This window comes from Bos indicus, chromosome 12, assembly GCF_029378745.1.
Source record: "Bos indicus isolate NIAB-ARS_2022 breed Sahiwal x Tharparkar chromosome 12, NIAB-ARS_B.indTharparkar_mat_pri_1.0, whole genome shotgun sequence".
Lineage (NCBI taxonomy): Eukaryota > Metazoa > Chordata > Mammalia > Artiodactyla > Bovidae > Bos > Bos indicus.
In genome coordinates, this window is record NC_091771.1 from 5164750 (window position 1) to 5186801 (window position 22052).

At 39.3% G+C, this 22052-nt stretch overlaps 1 protein-coding gene across 3 annotated transcripts in view; it reads right to left on the bottom strand.

Moving 5' to 3' along the window:
• The window catches only part of PCDH17 (protocadherin 17), a 117239-nt gene extending 100291 nt beyond the window's left edge, over positions 1 to 16948 (bottom strand). For all 3 annotated transcript variants that reach the window (XM_070799982.1, XM_019971188.2, XM_070799981.1), the window contains exon 1: positions 11960 to 16948. In XM_070799982.1, coding sequence (XP_070656083.1) covers positions 11960 to 14530 — 2571 coding nt within the window. In that variant the 5' untranslated portion in view covers positions 14531 to 16948. The remainder of the gene's footprint in view (positions 1 to 11959) is intronic.
• Positions 16949 to 22052: the final 5104 nt, after the last annotated feature.

A 22052-nucleotide genomic window follows, 5' to 3' on the forward strand; every position in this document is an offset into this window, starting at 1 on the left:
GCCATTTCCTACTCCAAGGGATTTTCCCAACACAGGGATTAAACCTGCATCTCTTATATCTCCAGCATTGGCAGTAAAGTATTTCAATTAAGAGCTCTTTAAAATATTTCATAACTTACTCTTGAATTAATGAATATGGCTTGAACAACTCTGAAGAGTGTGGATGCATTTTAAACAACACTACTGAAATGGGAAAATATTGTTTACATGAATGTGTAGTTTATGTTCCCCAAATATGTGAACTGAAATATCATATCACCTACATAAGATAGATTCTGAAATTTTAAGAAAAGTTTTTGTAAATTGGGTTATTACTACATGAATTTGATAACTGCCCATAGTGATTTTCTTCTCCCATTTATAAATTACAAATGGCTGTTATGAAAATTATTAACTCATAAAATTAGATGTCAATAAATACAAATAAATTTAATCAAAATTTACTAGTTACCATTTATCTATCATTTCATTTTATTAAAAATTAATTTAGAAAATAAGTACATTTTATGGAGTCTCTATACATATAATTATCTTAAAATTAAAACATAGAAAAAAGGATCACATTAGTTTCTTTTTTTAATCTTTATTGAGTTTATTTATCTGGTGTGGTACACAGGCTTAGCTGCTCAATAGTATGCGGGACCTTAGTTTCTCAACTAGGGATAGAACCTGTGTCCCCTACATTATAGTGTGGATTCTTCACCACTGTACTGCCAGGAAAATCTCTACTTTTTTAGTTTACTACAGCTGTGGGGTTTTCAAAGCCTTAAAATATATAACATATAACATCTTAACATATAACATCTGAATTGCATAGTTTCAATATTTTATAAACCATACCAAGTAATAGAACAAAAGGAAGATATTCTGACCAACATTGTTTCTGTTGATGTGATGTAAATTAGAGATAACATATATATATATATATATATGCCTGCATACTAAGTCACTCCAGTCATGTCTGACTCTTTGCCACTCTATGGACTGTAGCCCACCAGGCTCCTCTGTCCATGGGATTCTCCAGGCAAGAACACTGGAGTGGGTTGCCATGCCTTCCTCCAGGAGATCTTCCCGACTCAGGAACTGAACTTTCATCTCTTATCTCCTTCATTGGCAAGTGGGTTCTTTACCACTAGTGCCACCTGGGAAGTCCATATTGATATATCTACACACATAAATATAAACATATTGTGGAAATTGTGAACACTGACCACCTGTTTTTTTCCCATGGACTGGCAATATTATCAGTATAACATAGAAATTTTCATTGCAGTTATTAAGAATGTAATAACTATGAATAAAAATGATCAAATACATTATTTACCAACAGATCAATATTTCAACATGTTTCTATAAACAACCTTAGCTTTAACCTGAATAGCTTCTAGGTTTGAATCCGAGCCCCGGCTTTTACATCTGATCAGTAATCATATGACATCACAAATAAGTCATATTTTAAGTGCCTACTATGTATTAAACTATGTTAAGTTCTGTCAACTACAAAGACAAGATGGATGTGATCACTGTCTTCAACCATTCTCCTATCTAGACCACTTTGTGATAAATTAACTTTATGAATAGAGTTATAACACTGAGCCAGAGATTCAAAACTATTCAAACTTAAAAACATTAGTTATTTTGAGTGTAAATCAATTAGGTCTTTATTAAGAATATTGTGTACACATCTCAGGGCTTCCCTGGTGAATCAGATAGTATAGAATCTGCTTGTAATGCAGGAGTCCAGGATTTGATCCCTGGGTAGGGAACATCCCTTGGAAGAGGGAATAGCAACCTATCCCAGTCTTCTTGCCTGGAGAATTCCACAGACAGAGACTGGTGGGACAACCTATAGTCCGTGGGGTTGCAGAGCTGGACATGACTGAGTGCCTAACACTTTCACTTTACACATCATAATGAAGGAATGAACGGAAACAGATGGAGTATTAAATCTCTTGTTAGCTATCCAGCCTCAATATTTTTATTGTGACTGTTTAAAAATCTTATGCATTAAGTAGCTAGAGATGAAGCACAGAATTAAAATACTTCTATCAGCTTCTGTTGATTAGATATTATTTCATAGTTCAAAAGACTGCACTTTTCTTTTTGCCTGCTAGTCTAAGTCCTACTTTTTCAACATTGCCAAATGGTCCTGCTACCATTTACTTCAAACTTAACCCAACAACAGAGTGTGATGGAAAATAATAACTGCTCCTTTGCTGAGACGTTACATGTCAACTTTTCACCTAAGGCAAAATTTAATGGCTGACTTGTGAATCTTCATTTCTAGAGATTTATTATGGAAACACTGACATAACCCTTAACCAGAGCAAACAGAGCCACTCTAATAAGCAGGCAACACCAAAACTAAAAATGCACAAGGAACAGAAAGATCCTGGCAGGAATTAATCTTCCATTTTCACACATCTGCCCAAGGGAAGCATTGTAATTGCAAAATTTACTCTAAGACTGCTGAGACTCATAGTAATTATGTTTCTTTTTTTTTTTAATAGAAATAGCCACAGGTGGTAACAAATTGGGTTTTGAAACGGGGAACTGGGCATGCATTCTAACCCAAATTACTATGTAATTGTCTCAATTATAAAAAAAAAAAAAAATCATGGAAAACCTCAAATTGCTCAAAATCAGAAAAAAAAAAAAAAAAAAAAAAGTCTCCTTAAATGTATTCCCTGTCTTGTTTCTCCAAGCTTAGTCATTTTGCTTCATTTGTTGGTATTGGCACAGCTGATGTGAGGGCCACACTGCAAGGTTACTCTTGTCAGTAACCTTATCTTGACTGGAAGTGGGATTTATTTACTAAGATAGTTCCCTTATTTTCAGCCTTATTATCATCTAAGAATAAATACTAGCCTTCCTAGAAGGTCAGGATCTGGAAATTCATCTAATAATTATTATCCGTGCATCTGCCAACACTTAAAGTATAAGGTTATAAACTTTTTTTTCAACCTATGTATTGTATCAAAATATTTCCTATTTTTCATATAATATCTTCTCTCAATAAATTGTCTTTATCCTACATTTAAATTCATGCATTAGCACCAATATATTTTCATTGCTCCTAAAATTACAAATGCACTTTGTGCCTATGCCATGCCAAGTAAGAGTCACCTATATCGCCAAACATTTCTCATTAATCAGAAATTTCCTATTTAATCAATCAAGATTAAAGTAAGAGAATAAGGGGTGGTTTAAAACAAAAAGAAAAAACACAATTCATTAATGTTACACAAGGTCATCCAAAGCTAAAATAATAAACATAAAGCAATCAAGTGTCTTGCCTTAAAACTATGTGAAGGTAAAATTGCACAGAATCTTTAATTCTGTCTTAATGGGAATGCTTGTAATGATAGATGGTTGATTTATCTTTCATTTTGCATGGTTTATATCTCCTCTTTTTCATATTCTCAGTGCATTAAGTTGATTTGGGATAAACTATTTTAAAACAGATGCAAAACTGCCAAAGCAAAATAGAAATTTTGTGTCTTAAGAAGACACAGTAATAGAAGTCACCAATATCAAGCAATTTCCTGGGTTTTTGCTGATAGAACTATTGAAATCAAAACTAATTATTTTTCAAGTTGTCCAGAAATTTTCAAGTTGTCCAGAAAATATCAAGCAATTTCCTGGGTTTTTGCTGATAGAACTATTGAAATCAAAACTAATTATTTTTCAAGTTGTCCAGAAATTATATAACTTTAATATTTATATAAAGATGTATAACTAAGCAATTGCCAAATTTGAAATGGAAAATATTTCCTTTTTGAAGCTAAGTCTTTTTTTTTCTCAAAAATACTAAGGGATAACATTTTTTCTAGCAAGTTTTTCTAAGATTTTAAACATATTATTTCTCAAACATTCTAACTTCTTACTATTACCTCATCTACTGAAATAGGGACATCAGTAAAAGTGCATTTTGGTAACCTCATACTGTGGATGGATAACCTTCTCGTGGCAATTATAAGTGAGTTGTTTACATATATATATATATATATATATATATGTATATATATCAGTTCTGCATATGCAGTTGCTCTGGTGTTGTGGAAAAAGAGCAAAAATCTATCAAACATTCAGTCCTAAAATAATTTCAGTATACTCTGTTAAAATATACTGTGTGCAAAATAAAATGAAGAGCTTTTAGCAAAAGTTTTTACTGAATTGGAGGACACGAAAATTCTAGGTATAAGTATAATTCAATCATTGCTTAACAATGATTACTGATTCAGGTAGAAATATTGTAAAAGTATACCAGTTGATGACTTATGCTTAAATTACATTTTTAAAGTTACCACCAAGTGGAGCTTAAGAAAACATACCTAAGCACCACAGTTGCTGGAAAGAAATTAGTTGAGTCATGTAAGTTAAACCTATCACTTAAAAATAAATATGCCATCAAAATAGCACTAGAAAAGTTGAGAATATAGTCATTATCCATATTATATATATATCCATATTAATATAATTTACAAACATGTATCTGGTGTTTCTTGAAAACAGCATGTATCTACAAAACGATTATGAATATATAGCTTTGAAAACATGAAATAGAGCTTTAATGTTCACACTTTCATATTCTACAAAGGCTGCTTCTAGTTGATAAAAGAAGTAAACAAGAAATTTTCCTTTAAATGGTCCCTTTAATATGTTTCATTAATTAAAAATCAATCAAAAATATTACAAGCCTAAAAAATAAATATTTTTCTTACAGCGTGTATTCTACCAAATAAGTTTCAAGATGATAACCATCTTTACCTTGCTTGTTTTTCATTCAACACAAATATGGTTCACGACCATTTCAGAGAATAGAAATATATAGAAAATAACTCAAATCTTTAAATATTTCATAATGTATGAAATAAAATGCATTTCTTATACCATTAAATTATTTTAATATATTCCATTCCCCTAATCAGAACTAAGTCTATTTATGTAGATTAGTTACATCTAAAGTCTAATTTATCCAACCTGTATTTATCCTTTGATCACAAAGCTTGTTAACTTAAATGGTCTTTTATTGTTATGATTCATTTTCCCATAATTATGCTGTTTAACTGCCTTATTTTTTGAATAAATATATGCAAACGTGCCAATCATATTTAGCACAGTTATGCTAGATGCTCAATGAACTGTAAGAGTCATTTCACTACAATAAAACTCCTTGGAATAGATCCAGGGCAGAGCCTACAAATACCAGTAATCAGAATGTCACTAGGATCAGAACAGACAAATAGAAGTGTGTCGCATGTATATCAATAGATTCTCTCAAACACTGTCTGAAACCAATTTTACAGTCTATCACTGGAAGAACACAGTGCACAAGAGTGAAAAGTGCCACCCACACTCCACAACTTTGCATCTGTATTTTGCAACATCTTTTTTTTTTTTTTGCTTTACTTTAAAAATATTGAATTTATACTTCTGCAGTAGCAAGGACGCAATAACAGGCTTCTGCTTAGTCACAGGACAGAATGTTGATGCCATTAAGAACTTCTTTATTATAAGATAATTTATTTCAGGAGACCAAAGGATAGCAATACATCACTGTCAAAGCTAGTGGTGAAAGCTATGACTAACTGTAAAATACTGTGTGCCTTTGAAGGGAATTCTTGTCAATGTCTCCTTTGCTAAAACAGGTTGACAATAGGTTAGTGTAGGTCCAATGAAGATTTAAAAGCGTTTTGTAGATGGGTGTCAGAAGTCAACACTATCTTCAAATTGATAGGCAAGATGACCATTATGTTAGTCTCTAACAAATAGACAGTCATTGGTTGAAGGAATTCAATAGGAAAAAAAAAAAAAAAAAACACCCTCTCCCTAATGACTTTACTAAAAGATGGCTTTAAGATAATGCCCAATGGGATTTATTAAACAGAAGCATCACTGAGGGGAATACATTCTGAAGCAATGACTAAAATCACAATTAACAGGTGCATTTGTAAGAATTTACCCACTATTGAGTGTATTGCAAAACTTCTCAGCGTAGGGGAGTTAAGTTTCACTTCCTAACTAGCATGAGACCAGTTCCAGTGGCTTCACCTTCCCCCTCTGGTTTCATCAGCAGGCTCCCAGCATATACTCTCACAGTGCCTCTAGACACCCCACCACACTACCTAGAGAATCAGAAAACTTGGGTTTCCTGCATTGCAGGCAGATTCTTTACCATCTGAGCCACCAGGGAAGCCCCAATCTACATAAACTCCAACCTACTGTCCACTGAAAGCCAGCTGTTCCTGAACTACTCTGGAATAACCGCCTCTATTTTAAGGAACTTCAAAATGTTTGAAGCTTGAAACAGTGAGATTATCAAGTTTAAAAATATTTTCAAGGAAAAAGCAAGGTTTGAGTTCATCCTAGAAAAGAAAACTACCTTTGAAATAAAAAAGTATAAAAATGGGCTAATATTTGTGCTTGACCTTTATGTACATTATACCGAAAACGTAAAGACATATACACATGTACATGAATACATTAATTTCTCCAGGAAGTTTGATTGTTCACATTTTCATAAATATGGGCAGAGCCAGCCTTCACTGAATTAAGGCATGTAAACCTTTATTAACCTTAAATTTTTAAAAATATTTTCTTAATTTACATCTCTTACTTATATAGATGTATTTCTACTGCATTTATTACATAAGCAGCACTAACAGTGAAAAATTTGAAACTGGAAAATAGTAGTGAAACATGATAAAGTATAAATATTACTGTTTTCAACAATATTAAATATTTATCTACAGATTTAAATATGTATATTTCTTAGTCTTTTAAGAGATAATGTTTGGGATTATTTTAAAAATAACATTTATTTTAACCTCATATAAATGTATATCTATGCAGCATAAAAAAGTGAATAAAATGTACTATAAGAGCAACTTTATAAATAAAAGTTTTTTGGTGTTCTTATTTTATTTTTTGTTTGACTTGATCAATATAGTGACAGGCAACAGGTAATGCTTTAGAACATGTAAATTTATTTTCTTGAATAAAAATATGTTCAAGCAGTTGAAATAGGAATTTAAGAGCATGCTTTTCTATGGCCTGATTGCACACAGCCTTAAATAGCAAGATGATGCCAAGAATAAAATCCTCCTTCCAGACTTCTATATAATAGTATTATTGATATTACAAAATTCACTCATAGAATTCAATAAAAATTATAGAGTCACTCAAAGAACTTAAATAAAATTAAAAATCATCTTACTCTTACATTTTAAAAGACTGATAAAGATGTAAGAATAAAACCTTAAAGATACTAAAGTACTATCTAGCTAATATTTTGAAAATTTTCTTGAAAACTAAAAAATATTGGTTAAAGAAACTATTACCTCATGAGCAGTTAGAGCAGCTGATACTAAAAGTGAGCCTAGGGGTTCTAGTTCATATAGTAAAAATGTTATGACTTTTGTTTTTTTTATTTATTATAAAATAGAGAAATGCACAGAGATTTACACTGCAGCTGAGATTTTCAAAAGCAAACACAAAACTAAGAATAAAAATAATAACATATTAAGAATGATAATAATTTGAATTTTAAACTCTTCTCCAAAGAAACTCAAACTGCTGAATATCCACCTTAATTGCTGAGTAACTTTTAAAGTTTATTCCTACTTTATTCGTACTATTTTTAATATAGTAAAAACAGGAAGCCAGCTTCCCTGGTGGCTCAGATGGTAAAGAATCTGCCTATAATGCAGAAGACTCGGGTTCAAACTCTGGTTTGGGAAGATCCCCTGGAGAAGGGAATGGCAACCCACTCCAGTATTCTTGCCTGGAGAATTCCATGGACAGAGGAGCCTGGTGAGCTATAATCTGTGGGGTTGCAGAGTCAGACATGACGGAGCGACTAACACTTCAACTTCAAAAACAGAAAGATATGTTTTATGATTGTGTATTCACGTGAATTTGAAGTAGAACTGAAACCTACCTTTTAAAAAAAACTTAAAAAACCGAACTGGACAAGATAATTCTAGAGGCATGCAGTAAGATAGGGATATTCCCTTCCTATTCAGCCCATCACAAACCCTAGAAATAGAGATGTATATCAAGTTTATGGAAATAAGTGCATGTGATTAATAAAATGGTTTCATCTTGGAATAACACTGCAAAAGATTCTTTAAAATCATGAATGGAAAAAAAGTTATTCACATACTTTGTGATTGTTACTGAAATGCCTACCATACCAGAGTATGAAGTTTTGAAAATTGTGGTCTTAAGAACTCATCTGGGCCCCAAGCCAAAAATCTCTTGTATTAGAGAAGTAGCAATAAGACAGACAACGGTTAATGTTGCTAGGAAAGATGTATTTTGTCTTTCACCCTTTCATTCTAAGATACTGACTTTATTATCTACATTATGATACTAGAGTCCTCTATGCCTCCATCTCATTTTTATATATTTGGATTGACTGAAGGTATTTTCATATGTTTAATTCACTTTTATTGAAAAGGCCATCCAGGTATATCAAAAGGATTTCCTCTTCCAGGATAAAAAGTCTAAAGTCAACCAGAATGTGAATCTTTTAAAATTGAACTGTAAAACACTGTGTAAGAATGTATTCCTTTCAAAAATTTATTTTAGTATATCTTATTCTGTTGGCTCAACATACTTTCTTCTATGACAGCATATTAAGATGACTACATTTTATGTGCTACCAATAAAAAAAAAAAAAAAAAACTGAAAACACAGAAGTTTAAACAAAACTGGAAATTCTCCCACCAGTGAGAAGTCCCCAGCCTCCTTCCTCTTCGCAACCAGGCCATCATTGAAAACACCTGTGGAAAATTTACCCAGCTACCTAGTAATTCTTGATAAGTCACGATTAGCAGTAACTTGTGACAATTTGTAATGACCTCCACTTGATTTTAGATTCTCATACTAAACTATGAAATAATTCACATGAAAACTGCTCCAATGAAGAGTGCTTTTATAAATTTGTGTAATAATCTATTTGTCTAACTGACCACAAAATCTGTGTTCCTGTTTTATTCCAAATTACTTTTGTGGCTTTAAAGTTAATAAGATATTTCATTACAATAATATTGTATTATGATTCACACTACTGAGGATGTTTTAATCACTAGTCAATTGTTTGAACACTTTATAGATTGTCTTTAAATGGGCTGAGAAACTTGAAGAAAATCTTCAATAAACTACTTTTTCACAAACCACTGTTTTTACACCAACTTACATGATTTTTTGGCATCTATTCTCAATAAAAATTCATGCCAAAAAATCTATAGATATTAATCCTAAAATTTTAGAGCCTGCAACTCACACAAAGTCTTCTGAAAAATTTTAATTTGCGTTGTAACATGAGTCTTATAATCCCAAAGTTCCTAAATTTCATTTCACCACCCTTTAACAGTGTATCTCAAAACAGTATGATTTTTTTTTTCATTTTATACTCTGCGAATATTCTAAACAGCACCCAAGATGCTGGAAAATAAAGATAAACCAGACCCAATAGCTCCTTCTTCATCTGTATTCTGTGGATTAAAATTCTTCCTTCAGAAAGACATGGGTTTAATAGTATGTTTCCTCAGCAGGTTGTGTTAAATAAACACACATTAATAAATGAACTTGAAACAAGAATATGGGATGCCTGAACACTTTAATTTGAGCTTGTCAGTTCTGCACAAAGTGTTTGCAGCACACTAGTTTAAAAAAGAAAGCAAAAAAGCAAGGTCACTGTACTCAATTTACTCTGTTCCCCATAATAGGCACTGAGAAAAACTTGACACAGTTACAAGGAAATTAACATATTAGGAACTTAAAAGGCATCCCTTATAAGACTGCAAAAACTCCCAGTTGTAGAAGCAATATGGGCAACTGAGCCAGGTTGGAAACCATTTCAAGAACTTAAACTTATCCTGTGTCTTTATGTCATGAAGTACGATTCTGGAAGAAAGGGAATAGCAGGAAAACAAGGAAGTTTGCCTCCTTTGTTTTCTGTTTAAACTCTCTCTCCCCAGCGTGTGTGTGTGTGTGTGTGTGTGTGTGTGTGTGTGTGAGATTTGCCCTGGCTCAAGTTTTACTGCTAATGAGAGGAATCATCATCATCTGTCCCTCGGGCAATGGCCAGATTCAAGACGGTATGGTGTAAACACTGCTCAAGGACCCCTGTCCGTCAAAGCCTCCTGGGTACTTCCACCCAAGATTGCTTCTCTCTAAACTGATCAGGAATCAGGCTTGCTGAGGATTTCACTGCACAAACTTCATTCTTATTGGACACTAAATAAGAATTCAACTCATAGTACTTGAAGAGCAAGATTAAGCACTAACCCTCTGTGATATCTTTTTAACTGTCAATGGTAAAACTATAAGAAAGTATATAACAAGTGTATTTATAGAAATTATCATAAATACCAGTTTTACACACAGACTTTCATAGAAACTATAATTTTTATGGGAGAAATTTCTTGTTCAGTTTTATAGAGATCGCCAAAAATCATGATTACTAGTGTATAGCAAACATTGTAAAAAATGGGATTTAAAACTACAATGGATACTCTGGTATTCAGTAGTGTTCAGTATGAGTCTGATTTACAAGGACATCAAAATATTATAAGACACTGTTTTGCTGAGTTTTACTATTTGTTACACTTCTGTTTAAAATGATAAGATTATGAAATTCTACTACTCTGTTTTATAATAATAAATGTTTTTAATAATAAAAACATTACTGAGTCAAGTGTCACTAAAAGGTATTTGTTTTTCCAAAGCACAAAATTCTGAGTAAATTATTTTCATTTGCCCCAAACTAATTTTCCTCCCAAAATGTCACTTTCAGTAAACTCAATTTCAAATTGCAAGTATTGCTCATCCAGAGTAATCTTTAGCAACACACATTGATAAGCAAAAATTAACTTTGTTTTTGTGACACAACCCAATAATAGATAAAGAAACTAGGCAATAACTAAACACAGTACAATCAACTGCTTTTGTTAGTCTAGAGCCCATGCTGGGTCAGTTAGTTTTTTTCATATACCAATAATGTGAATCTACTATCTGATTTATATTAAATATCACTTAGATATACTGAAAATATGCAGTATGCAAACTAAATGCATCCTGGAATTCTTTTTGGTACAGGTGCCTTTAGTGCAACTTTGCCTCCTGTTTTCACAGCAGAGAATGAGACCAGCCCTCCAATGTACTCTGTTCATCTCTCAATGACTTTAAGGAAACAGATCAGGAAAACCACAGGACAAAATAAATATAAACTTTTCATAGATATATATAAGTCATATCTAGAGCCTATACTTTTTCAAGTTTCTCAAAGATCTTCAGAATATAATTCACATTTCCAAGCTTAAGCTACACTAATGCACTGTCTGCAGTTTCAGCTGAAGAATTAATAAGATTTGTGCCCTTTAGAATACTTTTTAAATAGAAACACTGATTTGGGGGTGGTGGTAAAAACTGGTATGATTCAGGCTCTGAAAATTCTGACGGCTTGTTGGTTGATATGCTGTACTTAAGTAGTTAGCTTCTTTTAAAAAGTAATTAGCTACTTAATACTGGGGAATACATTTCTTTTGCCATCAGATTTTTTTTTAATGAAATACAAAAATTTTAAGTGAATTAACTGAAAAAAATGTTCTACTCTAGTAATCCTCTGTTGTGGAGAGAAATGCAGACCAGCAAAGTAAAATAAACTGTGAACACTGAACCCGGGTAACATTTTAAAACCTATAAAAAAATAAACGTTTAAAATGCAACAAAAGTAAGACATTTTACATCTTATAAATTTTCGACTATTCACATGGGAGGGGTTATGTGTAGACTATGCTGTGCAGGCAGTGGCCCAAGTGGAAATCCTTTTCCGTAAGTGCCCCTCTCACAGCTGCTGGCAGTGTGGCTCTTCCTGTTTCAAAGGTTTCAGGACAGCTCCCCAAGCCAGCAAGAAAGTGAAGTCCCAGTGATGCTAAAAGTCTCCTACCTGAATTATGGACATCCGCGTGGCTGGGGTCTCGCTCGCGTTAGTCCCTTGTCCGGTAAAGCTGGTGTGGCAGCCCGCGTGGCCCTGGGGAACAGTCAGGTTGTTGGAGGCCGGTTTGAGATACATCACCTCGGACCGGGGCGAGCTGAGCGGCAGGCGCGTCTGGTAGTCGAAGTACATGGGGGAAGTGGCCAGGGAGGGGCTGCTCACCACATTCATGACGTTCATGGCGTTCCTCTCCTCCACCTCGCTCTGCACCAGCATGATATCGTTTTTGTTGATCTTCTTCTTCTTGCCCTTGCCCCCGCCCAGCTGCGGGTGGCTGTACTCGGCGATGCGGCAGTTGTAAGTGCGAATCTCCTTGTTCTCGCGCTTGCACTTAACAGCGATGGTGATCATGGCCGCTAGGAGGATGATGGAGATGGTGCTCAGGGTCACGATGAGCGGCAGCGACATGTCCCAGTGGCGCTGCTCACCGTTCACCCGGGGAACGCCCTCGGGCAAGGAGCCGCTCACCGAGCGGATGATGAGCTTGGCCACCGCGGACAGGGTGGGCTTGCCGTGGTCCGTCACCTTCACGACCAGCTCCACCACTGGCGTCACGTCCTCCCAGAAGGGGTGCAGCGTGCGGATCTCGCCGCTGGATGGGTCGATTTCAAACAGGTGGTCGTCGTTCCCGTCCACGATCTCGTAGGTGAGGCGCCCGCTCTCGCCGAAATCGCTGTCGAGGGCGCGCACGGTGCTCACCAGGTAGCCCAGACCGGCGTTGCGCGGCACCTGCAGCTCGGCCGTGTCGTTCTGCAGCGTGGGCAGCACGATCACCGGAGCGTTGTCATTCACGTCTAGCACCGTCACCCTCACCGTGGCGTTGCTCTCCAAGTGCGCGGGCGCCCCGGAGTCCTTAGCAAGCACCTTGAACTCAAACGCCTTGGTCTGCTCATAGTTAAAGGAGCGCAGGGCGTAGATGGCCCCGTTGGTGGGGTTCACGGAGACGTAGGTGTAGATGGACACGTCGCCGATGTGCGAGGGCAGGATGGAATAGGACACCGTGCCGTTTTGGCCCAGGTCGGGGTCCTGGGCCAGCACCGAGCCCAGATACTCTCCTGGGATGTTGTTTTCGTGCACCTGCAGCACGTAGAGCCCCTTCGTGAAACGAGGCGGGTTGTCATTCTCGTCCAGAATCTTGACGGCGAACGACTTGGTGGAGTTGAGTGGGGGCGAGCCCCCGTCCCGCGCCACGATCGTCACGTTGTACTCGTCCTGGGTCTCGCGGTCCAGAGGGCGGTCGGTCACCACCGTGAAGAAGTTGTCGTAGTTCTCCTCCAGCTTGAAGGGCACGGAGCCTCCCGGGCCGCCAAGGCCGCCGCCGCCGCCCGGCCCGCCTCCTCCCAGGACCCGGCACTGCAGCTGCCCGTTCTTGCCCGAGTCTCGGTCGGTGACCCGCACCAGGGCGATGACGGTGCCGGGCGGGGCCGCCTCGCTCAGCGCCCCCTGGCGCACGGAGACGAAACCGATGGACGGCGCGTTGTCGTTGCGGTCGATGAGCTTGACCGTGACCTTGCAGTGGGCCGGGATAGGGTTGGGACCCAGGTCTCGGGCCTGCACGTCGATCTCCAGCATCCCGTTCTCCTCATAGTCCAGGTTGCCCTTGACCCGGATCAGGCCGGTCTTGGGGTCGATGGAGAAGAGCTCCCGCACGCGGTCGGGCACGTAGCTGCTGAAAGAGTAGAGCACTTCGCCATTGGGACCCTCGTCGGCGTCGGTGGCGTTCAGATCAATGACCACGGTGCCCAGCGGGGCGTTTTCGGGCAGCTCCACCAGGTAGGAGGGCGCCTCGAAGACGGGGCTGTTGTCGTTCGAGTCAATCACCTTCACGTTGATTTGCACCGTGGCGGAGCGCGGCGGTTCGCCGCCGTCCAGGGCGGTCAGCACCAGAGTGTGATGGTTCTGCTGCTCGCGGTCTAGCGCCTTCTGGATAACCAGCTCTGGGAACTTGGAGCCGTCGCCGCGGGACTTGACGTCCAGCGCGAACAGGCCGTGGTCATCGCGCGTCAGCAGGTAAGTGCGGAGCCCGTTCTCGCCGGCGTCGGGGTCGTGTGCACTGGTGAGCGGGAAGCGGGTGCCCGGGGCCGCGTTCTCTGAGATGTCCATCTCAATCTGGTCCGAGGGGAAGGAGGGAGCGTTGTCGTTGATGTCCTGAATCTCTACCTTGATCATACAAATCTCCTTGTCATTGGCGAACACCTCGAGGGACAGCTGGCACTTGGCGTTGTGGCGGCACAAAGACTCGCGGTCAATGCGCTGCTTGGTGTAGAGGAGCCCGCTGTCCGCTTCCACGTCCAGCAGGTGCGGCGCCGAGTTCTCCAGCACCCGATAGCTGCTAGACTTGCTTCGCCCGCCACCACCGCCGCCTCGCTCTGAGGGCGGAAGCCCGGGCTGCAGTCGAGCATCCTTGCCGATGTTGCCGATCACCGTGCCGGCCCCTTGCTCCTCCGGCACTGAGTAGTTCAGGTTTTTGAGCGTCAGGGCAGGAGCCCATAGGAGGAAACAGCAACAGATGGAAAGATACATCCCAGACCGGCGGGGTGTTGGCAGAAGCAGCCGGACTGGAGGGGCTAGCGGATGGGTGCGCGCCAGCTTGGGGCTCCCGGCGCAGCTTCCGCGCCCGACGCGAGCCACAAGTCTCTGGATCCTCTCTTCCTTCCGCTCCCGGGATGCGGCACCCGGCGGTCTCTCCTTATTCCGCTCAAGTTCCCCGAACCTGTTGATCTACAGCATCCGCACTGGGCTGGGAGCAGCGGTGCAGCGGAGCTGCAGGGACACTGAGCAAGGCGGAGGCTCCCTGCGGCTGGGGGCGAGCCCGGGGCTTTGTCTCTCCCTCCTGGACTTCGGGCGGCTCAAACTTGAGCGATGAGAGCAGCGATAAGAAGGAAATCGCGTCTGGGGAGGATGGTAATGAGCTGAAGAATCCGTAGGTTTTCCTCACTCCCGCTAGGGCGCTGCAAATCCACTCCAGCTTTTTGCCTCCGGAATACTCTTCACATCGGGTGGGGGAGGGAGCTGGGAGGTGTGTCTCTAGGCAGATCAGAAAGTGAAATCCTTACTTGTTTCTCTTCTTCAGTGATGAAATTGATGGGAATGAGGAACAACGAAGAGAGAGAGAGTCAGATATATTGAAGCTTCCCCGAAGCCTTGTGAAATGTCTGCTTGCTTCGCGGGGGTTTTCAGGCAGTGTTTTGCTGCATTTAGAGATCTAATCTCGCATTGGCGGCTGAGGCAGCGGTGGCGGCAGACTGCATCTCCAAGCCAAGGGTGTTTCTTTATTATTATTATTATTTTTTTTCCTCCTTCTCTCCGTTCCGAACAGCCGAAGGGAGGGGAGGAAATGCAGCGCAAAGAACTAGTGTCCGGATTTGTAGTTTCCTCCCTCCACGAGGCTCCTCCCTCTCTTCCTCGGAAAAGGCTCTCCCCAAAGTCGAGGAAGCCACAGCCTGATCTGCGTTTGCGGTTGGAGTCTGTTGGGAGGAGGAAAATGTAGAGATGTATCTCCGCCTCTGTTGGTAGAACGCACTCTGATTTCTTACGCTGAGCCAGTAGCCGCCGCTACCATCCCATTCTCTGCCCGCGAGCAAGGACTTCTCTCCCTGCAGTTTAATTCCAGTTTGCTTTTCTTCCCAGGCGAAAGGAAATCAACAGGCAACTCATGGTTGGATGTGCAGATTTGAAGGGGGAGGGAGAGGCGGAATAAAAAGGAAGGGGGAGCCACCCTCCCAGTCCTCGCACACACACTCTCCCTGTCTCTCGCTAGAAGGGAAACAGTCTCTGCATTCAGAGGGTTGGGCTGTCAAGTGCCTCTCTTTTCTTTCTATTCAGCATCTCCTTCCAATGGCCCTGCCTCCCAGTCCTCTTCATCTAGAAAGGAAAACCTTGGCGAGGAATAAAAGTGGTGAATATTTGAAGCGAATAAAGTGCGGGCTTTTTCTTTTTTCTTCAATTTTTTTTTTTCCTATAGTAGGAGTGGGTTGGATGAAAGGAACACATCAAGGTTTGGCGTGATGCATTCTGCAGTCTCGCTCTCGCAGTCTCTCTGGGCGAGTCGCGAGGGCAGCGGACTAAGAGCTGCCGCCGCGGCGGTCCAGCCGGGGCACCCGCCCCGGGGAGCTACCGCCCAGGGGATGCTAGGCACGGGTCTGTCTACACATTATCTCGGATTCTCGAGGCGCCTCGACAAACGGGAATGACACATCCAGAAATGCAGGTGTTCCGATCTGCCGGATGAGTCAGAAACAGCGGAACGAATCGAATTCACTCTCGCCTCATGGTCCTCCCTTCACAGACATTAGTTGTGGCTTCTTCCTAACGCTTTCTCTGACTCACTCTACAGAAAGAAAAGCCAGATTCATGTTTTGGGGGAAAAAAGAAAAAGCGAGAGAAAGGCAGGGAGGGGAGGAGGGAGGTGAAGCTGAATCCAGCAGCACTTTTACTCTACCTCTTTCTGCCGGAGTCCGAGGCTCTGGAAAGCAAGGCGTCTGTTTTGCTAGGTGTTTTTATTTAAAAAATAAAGGCGTAAAGGAACCCCCAAATCTTTCAATCTTGGGTGAGAAAAAAAGAGAAAAAAAAAAATCTGGATTAGAGAGACTGTTCACAGCTTAGCTCCGCATCACAGTTCACGATTTTCCTGTCAGTGTTTTCTATTCACAAAGTCCAGGACTGGTGTGCGTAGTTAATTGTGCAGTCCGTTGTGGAGGCTTTTTTTTTTTTTTTCCTCCTTTTCTGTCACGGGTGGTCTCTTTCAATCTGGTGCCTGACAGGATCAGCTCACAGCCTGGGAAAGACGTGCGGATTTCAAAGCAAATAAATCCATGTCCGCAGGCACAGCACCGATGGAAAGGAAAGGTAAAAATTCAACAGTTGGAGCGGCGTCCCCCCGGCCGCCCTCCGCTGCCGCATCCGCCGGGCTCGCAGTCCCCGCTCTCTCCCCAGCGCCTCTCGCTGACTGACTCTATTCACCTCACGCCGCCGCTTAAACATTGATACTGATTCTCCGCCAGCCAATAAGCGCGAGGCGCCAGGCCCGGCCTCCCCGGCCCGCGTCCAATGGGAGCGCCGGACAGACGACGGGGGCGGGGCCTGTGGCCCCGGCGCCTCAGAGCCATTGATCAGAGCCGCGAGACGGGGCCCGGCCGTGCTGGCCCAGCCCCGCGCTCGCCGCGGCGGGGGCGCCCCGGGCCTCGCCGCAGGGTCCCCCGAGTCTTAAACTGCCGGGAGAAACGCCTCCTCCGTCTTCCTCTGGCAAAAAAGAGAATCTGAAAAAAAAAAAGTTTGACAGCAATTTATTTATTGTTTTATCCGATGTACGCGGAACCCGGAATCGCAGAGTGCTTGCAGAATAAGATAGCTGCGGTCTTCCTGTTGGGCTTCTGCTCTCTCTCTCTCTCTCTCTCTCTCTCACACACACACACACGCACACACACACACACACACACACGAACGCACGCGCCGTACATTCACCCATACCAAGGGAGACGTAGATCTTTCGACTGCGCGTGTACCCATCTAAATGAGGTGCAGAGGGGTGTGTACTTGTTTCTCAGGCAGGGTGTGTGTGTTGTGTATTTCAGTGTGTGTGTAAATGCGAGGGTGCTGGCGCGCCCGCTTCTGCCCGCGCCGCTGCAAACAAACCTCGAGCAACAGTAATCAATATGTAACTTTCTGCATCCTCAGAAATATCAGCGGTCCCCCGGTACCCTGGCAAGGAAAGTCACTTGATTATGAAAGTGCTTCAGAAGAAAAGCAGAATGAAAGAGAGGCCATGTCTCCCCAGAGGAAAAAGCGCCTCTCCTTTAAGGAGAAAGGCTCACGGGCAATTTAAGCTTGGAGCTTGTTAAAACCCAAATCTGGCTAAATAATACTTAGAGCTTTACCCTTTTCAGTAGCCAGCATCTCAGCCCAGATTCAAAGTAAAGCAGACATCCATATACTCACGCATAATAGTTTTCAAGGTATTCTGTTTACCGTGATCTTGCTATTGAAGTTCCATGTGGAAATTTGAATGCTGTATCCTTAAGACCAAGTAGGTGTTGATGACCGTATTTGCCAAAGCCTCTACGCGTAGAAACTGAAACATAAACATGAAGACAGATCAGTGGGAAATCTGGTAAGATTTGTACTTTCTAAGTAACACCACCACCACCACCACTACACACACACACACATACATAAACACACACACACACAAATACACTCCTGATTCATCTACTTTTTCTACAACTTTACGTCCTAATCTCAGAGATTCTTTCTCCCCAAACTATTATCACAAACATCCATAAGGGAGGACTTCTTTGTTCATGATCCAGTCATTCTGGGAAAGAGTTAAGAATGCAAAAGAAAACTGAAGTATTGAAATAGAAAAGGTGAGTGTTTTGATTGCTAGAGTATTGATCACAATTCATAAATACTAAAGTAAAGTTGCCATTTATAAATTGTGAATGACTAACACACAAGTCTGTAACATGAATCATTCAAGATTCAAAGAAATCAAATCCAGACCAATTACAAGAAAGTTCTGATGACTGTTGTTGGGATAATTGCGTAAAGATTCAGGTAAAGGAGCTATTATTTCTCAGAGGATTCAATGAGATAACCTATAGTATGAATTTGCAGATGATTGGATCCAAAGTTCACCAGTTCTTTAAAAGACTATCTTTAAGAGTTTAAAAATGTAAAAAGGAATTCTTTACAGCCAGTCCTTCAAATCCTAAAATGTCTTTGCATTTTGTGAATAGGTAGTTTGTCATGCACATTCATTTGCTAGACAGGAGAGCTAGAGCTTTGTTGAAAGCTAGGTTATTTTGCGAAGTGGGTGCCTAACCACACTGCCCTGTGAAACATTTCTCAAGCAGGGGTTAGTACCTCTATCCTAACTTGTGTGTCTTGAAATCTGAGGTGTAGAGGCTTTAAAAGCAGCCACTAACTTACGTCAAGAGTAGAGGTTACACATTCCTTTATTAATCATTACTTTTTTTAAATATGAAAAATCTGTTTTGTTTTTTTTTGCATTGCTTACTCATTCAAGGAAACTCATAAAATATTCTTACTTGAGGTTTACAATAAAGCAAACACAAGAGAATAAAAACTTCCTAGGAAATGGTAATATGATTTATTGATTATTCTTAATTTGATGTTTTATTATCCAAATGAGAGGAAACCCACAATGTCTCAGAAAGACCAGCACATCATCATAGACACCAACTTGCCCATCACCCCTCCAGAGTAATTGTGTCACACCTCCCCCTAGTGTACGGAAAGAGAACTACCATGTTTATGGTGACTACCCCAGGGTTTCAGTCAAGGGGAGCAAAACAAAACTACTGCGTATCAGGTATCTTCTTTTTGTTTTACTTGCTAAGTTCTTTACCGCTGAGCCACTAGGGGAGCCCTTAAGTCTAATCTTTGTCTCATCGCTATTTCATTTTTATAGGAAATTGAATCAAATGATATTTCCCATTGTTTGACTTCCCTTTAACCAGATACAATTTTTAAAACTATGAGTGAGTGAAGTCGCTCAGTCGTGTCCGACTCTTTGCGACCCGGTGGACTGTAGCCCAACCAGGCTCCTCCGTCCATGGGATTCTCCAGGCAAGAATACTGGACTGGGTTGCCATTTCCTCTCCTAATTTGTAACACAAATTCTATTTTTCTTAAACATTATTTTTTTCTGTTTTGAATATCGTTTTGAATAATTTCTTTTTAACTATTCTTAAAATATTGACTTCAATTTAAACAAAAAGAGATTTGTAAGTACTGTTAACATTTCAAAGATCCTATTGGTTTTTATACCATAGGAGGCTATGAACATATGAGATTTAATAAGAAATCCAGAGGATCATAAAGTTGAGCATAACTCATGATATCTAGAATCTCATATTTCTCAAGAAAAGACTGGTTGATAATCATTATTTGAAATTACAATTGATAGTCTTAACATTAAATCAAAATCATATTATTCTTTTGTTGTTGTTTAATCCTTAAGTCATGTCTGACTCTTTTGTGACCCCGTGGACTGTATAGCCCGCCAGGCTCCTCTATCCATGGAATTTTCCTGGCAAGACTACTGGAGTGGGTTGCCATTTCCTTCTCCAGTGGATCTTCCTGACCCAGGGATCGAACCTGCATCTTCTTCATTGCAGGCCGATTCCTTACTGCTGAGCCACTGGGGAAGCCCCATGTACTCTTCTTTTATTATCACATGTATTGAACATCCAAAGCTTTTGTGTGATTCAAACAAAATATATATGCATGATGCCTCATTAAGAAAGAGTACTGAGAAATACTCACATAGACATAGCATTATTTAATTAATAAGATAATGTATTGTAGGTGAGTTTTAAAATAAATTGATTAGGTTGGAGAGCTTCAAACAAATATTAAGGTCTATTTTTATAGGCTGATAAAGGGTGATTAATACTGCTATGTTAAATCAATAATTAAATATCATTATTCATGATTTTTAATTACAAAAGATATTTAATTTTGCCTCCAAGAGACTCTTTAATGTTTATATTGACTCGTTATAGCTATAGTTCCAAGAGTTTATGCATGTTGTCAAAATGGCAGCAATTATAAAATTCTTCCAAAACTTGTCCTATTTGCTTCATTCTTGAATTCAATAAAATACAGTTCTTAAGAGAAATCTTTGCTGCTGCTATTTTCAAATGTTTATATGACTGAAAAATTCTCTTCCCACTATTTCCTTTTCTGTCATTTTTACCATTATTTCATTACCCGATTTCATATATTTTTATTAGAGAATTTTCAAAAACGACTTTAACAGCTAAACTGTTTTAGGTTTAACAAGTATCAAAAATTTCCATATCATATTAAATTTACAAGTGAATTTTTTATTTATAGCTAGCTCCAGTTCCATTGTCTGTTAGACATACAGCCATTGATCAATTGCTAACTTTTAATCAAAGCTTCCCCTTTTAATAAATAACAAATTTATCCTACTAGTATAACAATGACTAAAACATCTTTCTCCTTTATGAATGTTAATAAAGATAAGTAAAATATGATTTTAATAAAATAATACATATTAAGTATAATTTTTAAGTTTCAAGAGAAATTTTATAATTGAAACAGTTTGATTACTAAATTTCTCCTCTATAATAAATTAGAAAACAGTAAAGCATATCTATAAACAGTATGATAAATTGAATGTTAACTTTTTTTTCATTTTAATTAAAATGATTAAATCTTGCTATAAAAAATTTGTCAGGAAATGATATATATTGAATCCGTTCTATATGATATGTATGTTATGTTACAATATAATATAGTCACATACAGTACCCTTCTCTTGTACACAGGAAGTAAGTTCCCGAAGAGAAGTCAAATTAAAATTACAGGATTAACCTTACAAAAACTTGGAATTTCTAGTAATTTGAAATTCACACAATAATAAAGTAAATTTCCAACTGGTGCTACATATTTTATATACATATATGCATTATTTTATATACATATAAATCAGAAGTGGACATTCATAAATTAGTCACCAGTGATCAACTTTTGAATGCATTTTAGTCTGTTTATTTTAAAATATTGAGACTTAAATTTAAGAGGTAATTTAAACTTTTTATATATAAGTTTTACAGTTGCAAACTATTTGAAGTGGTTTTAACAAAATGTGTGCATGTACTTGTGTGTAGAATACCTGAGAGAGAGCTCATACAGAAAATAGGAATCATCACCCTAATATGTTCAGTGTGTTTAATGTATTAATTAACATACATTAAAAAGGGGAGTTGGATTACATTGTGTAAAATGTAAGTGTGAGAAAAGTTATCTTGAACTTCATAAATTTCTAATGGCATTATTTAGATCTTCTTATGCCTTAGCCGGAAATAAGAGTTCAGTTAATTGTGAAACCGCTACTCTCCTGCCCCATAAGAAATTGCATACTAGCTCCCCCTTGTGGCCACGTTAACTATAAAAAGACAGGCATTTGTTTAGGAAATTCCCTGCGTTAAAGAATATAGATTTCTTCAATCATTCTTTGTATACTAGTTTTCAAAACAAATAAAAAGGTTTT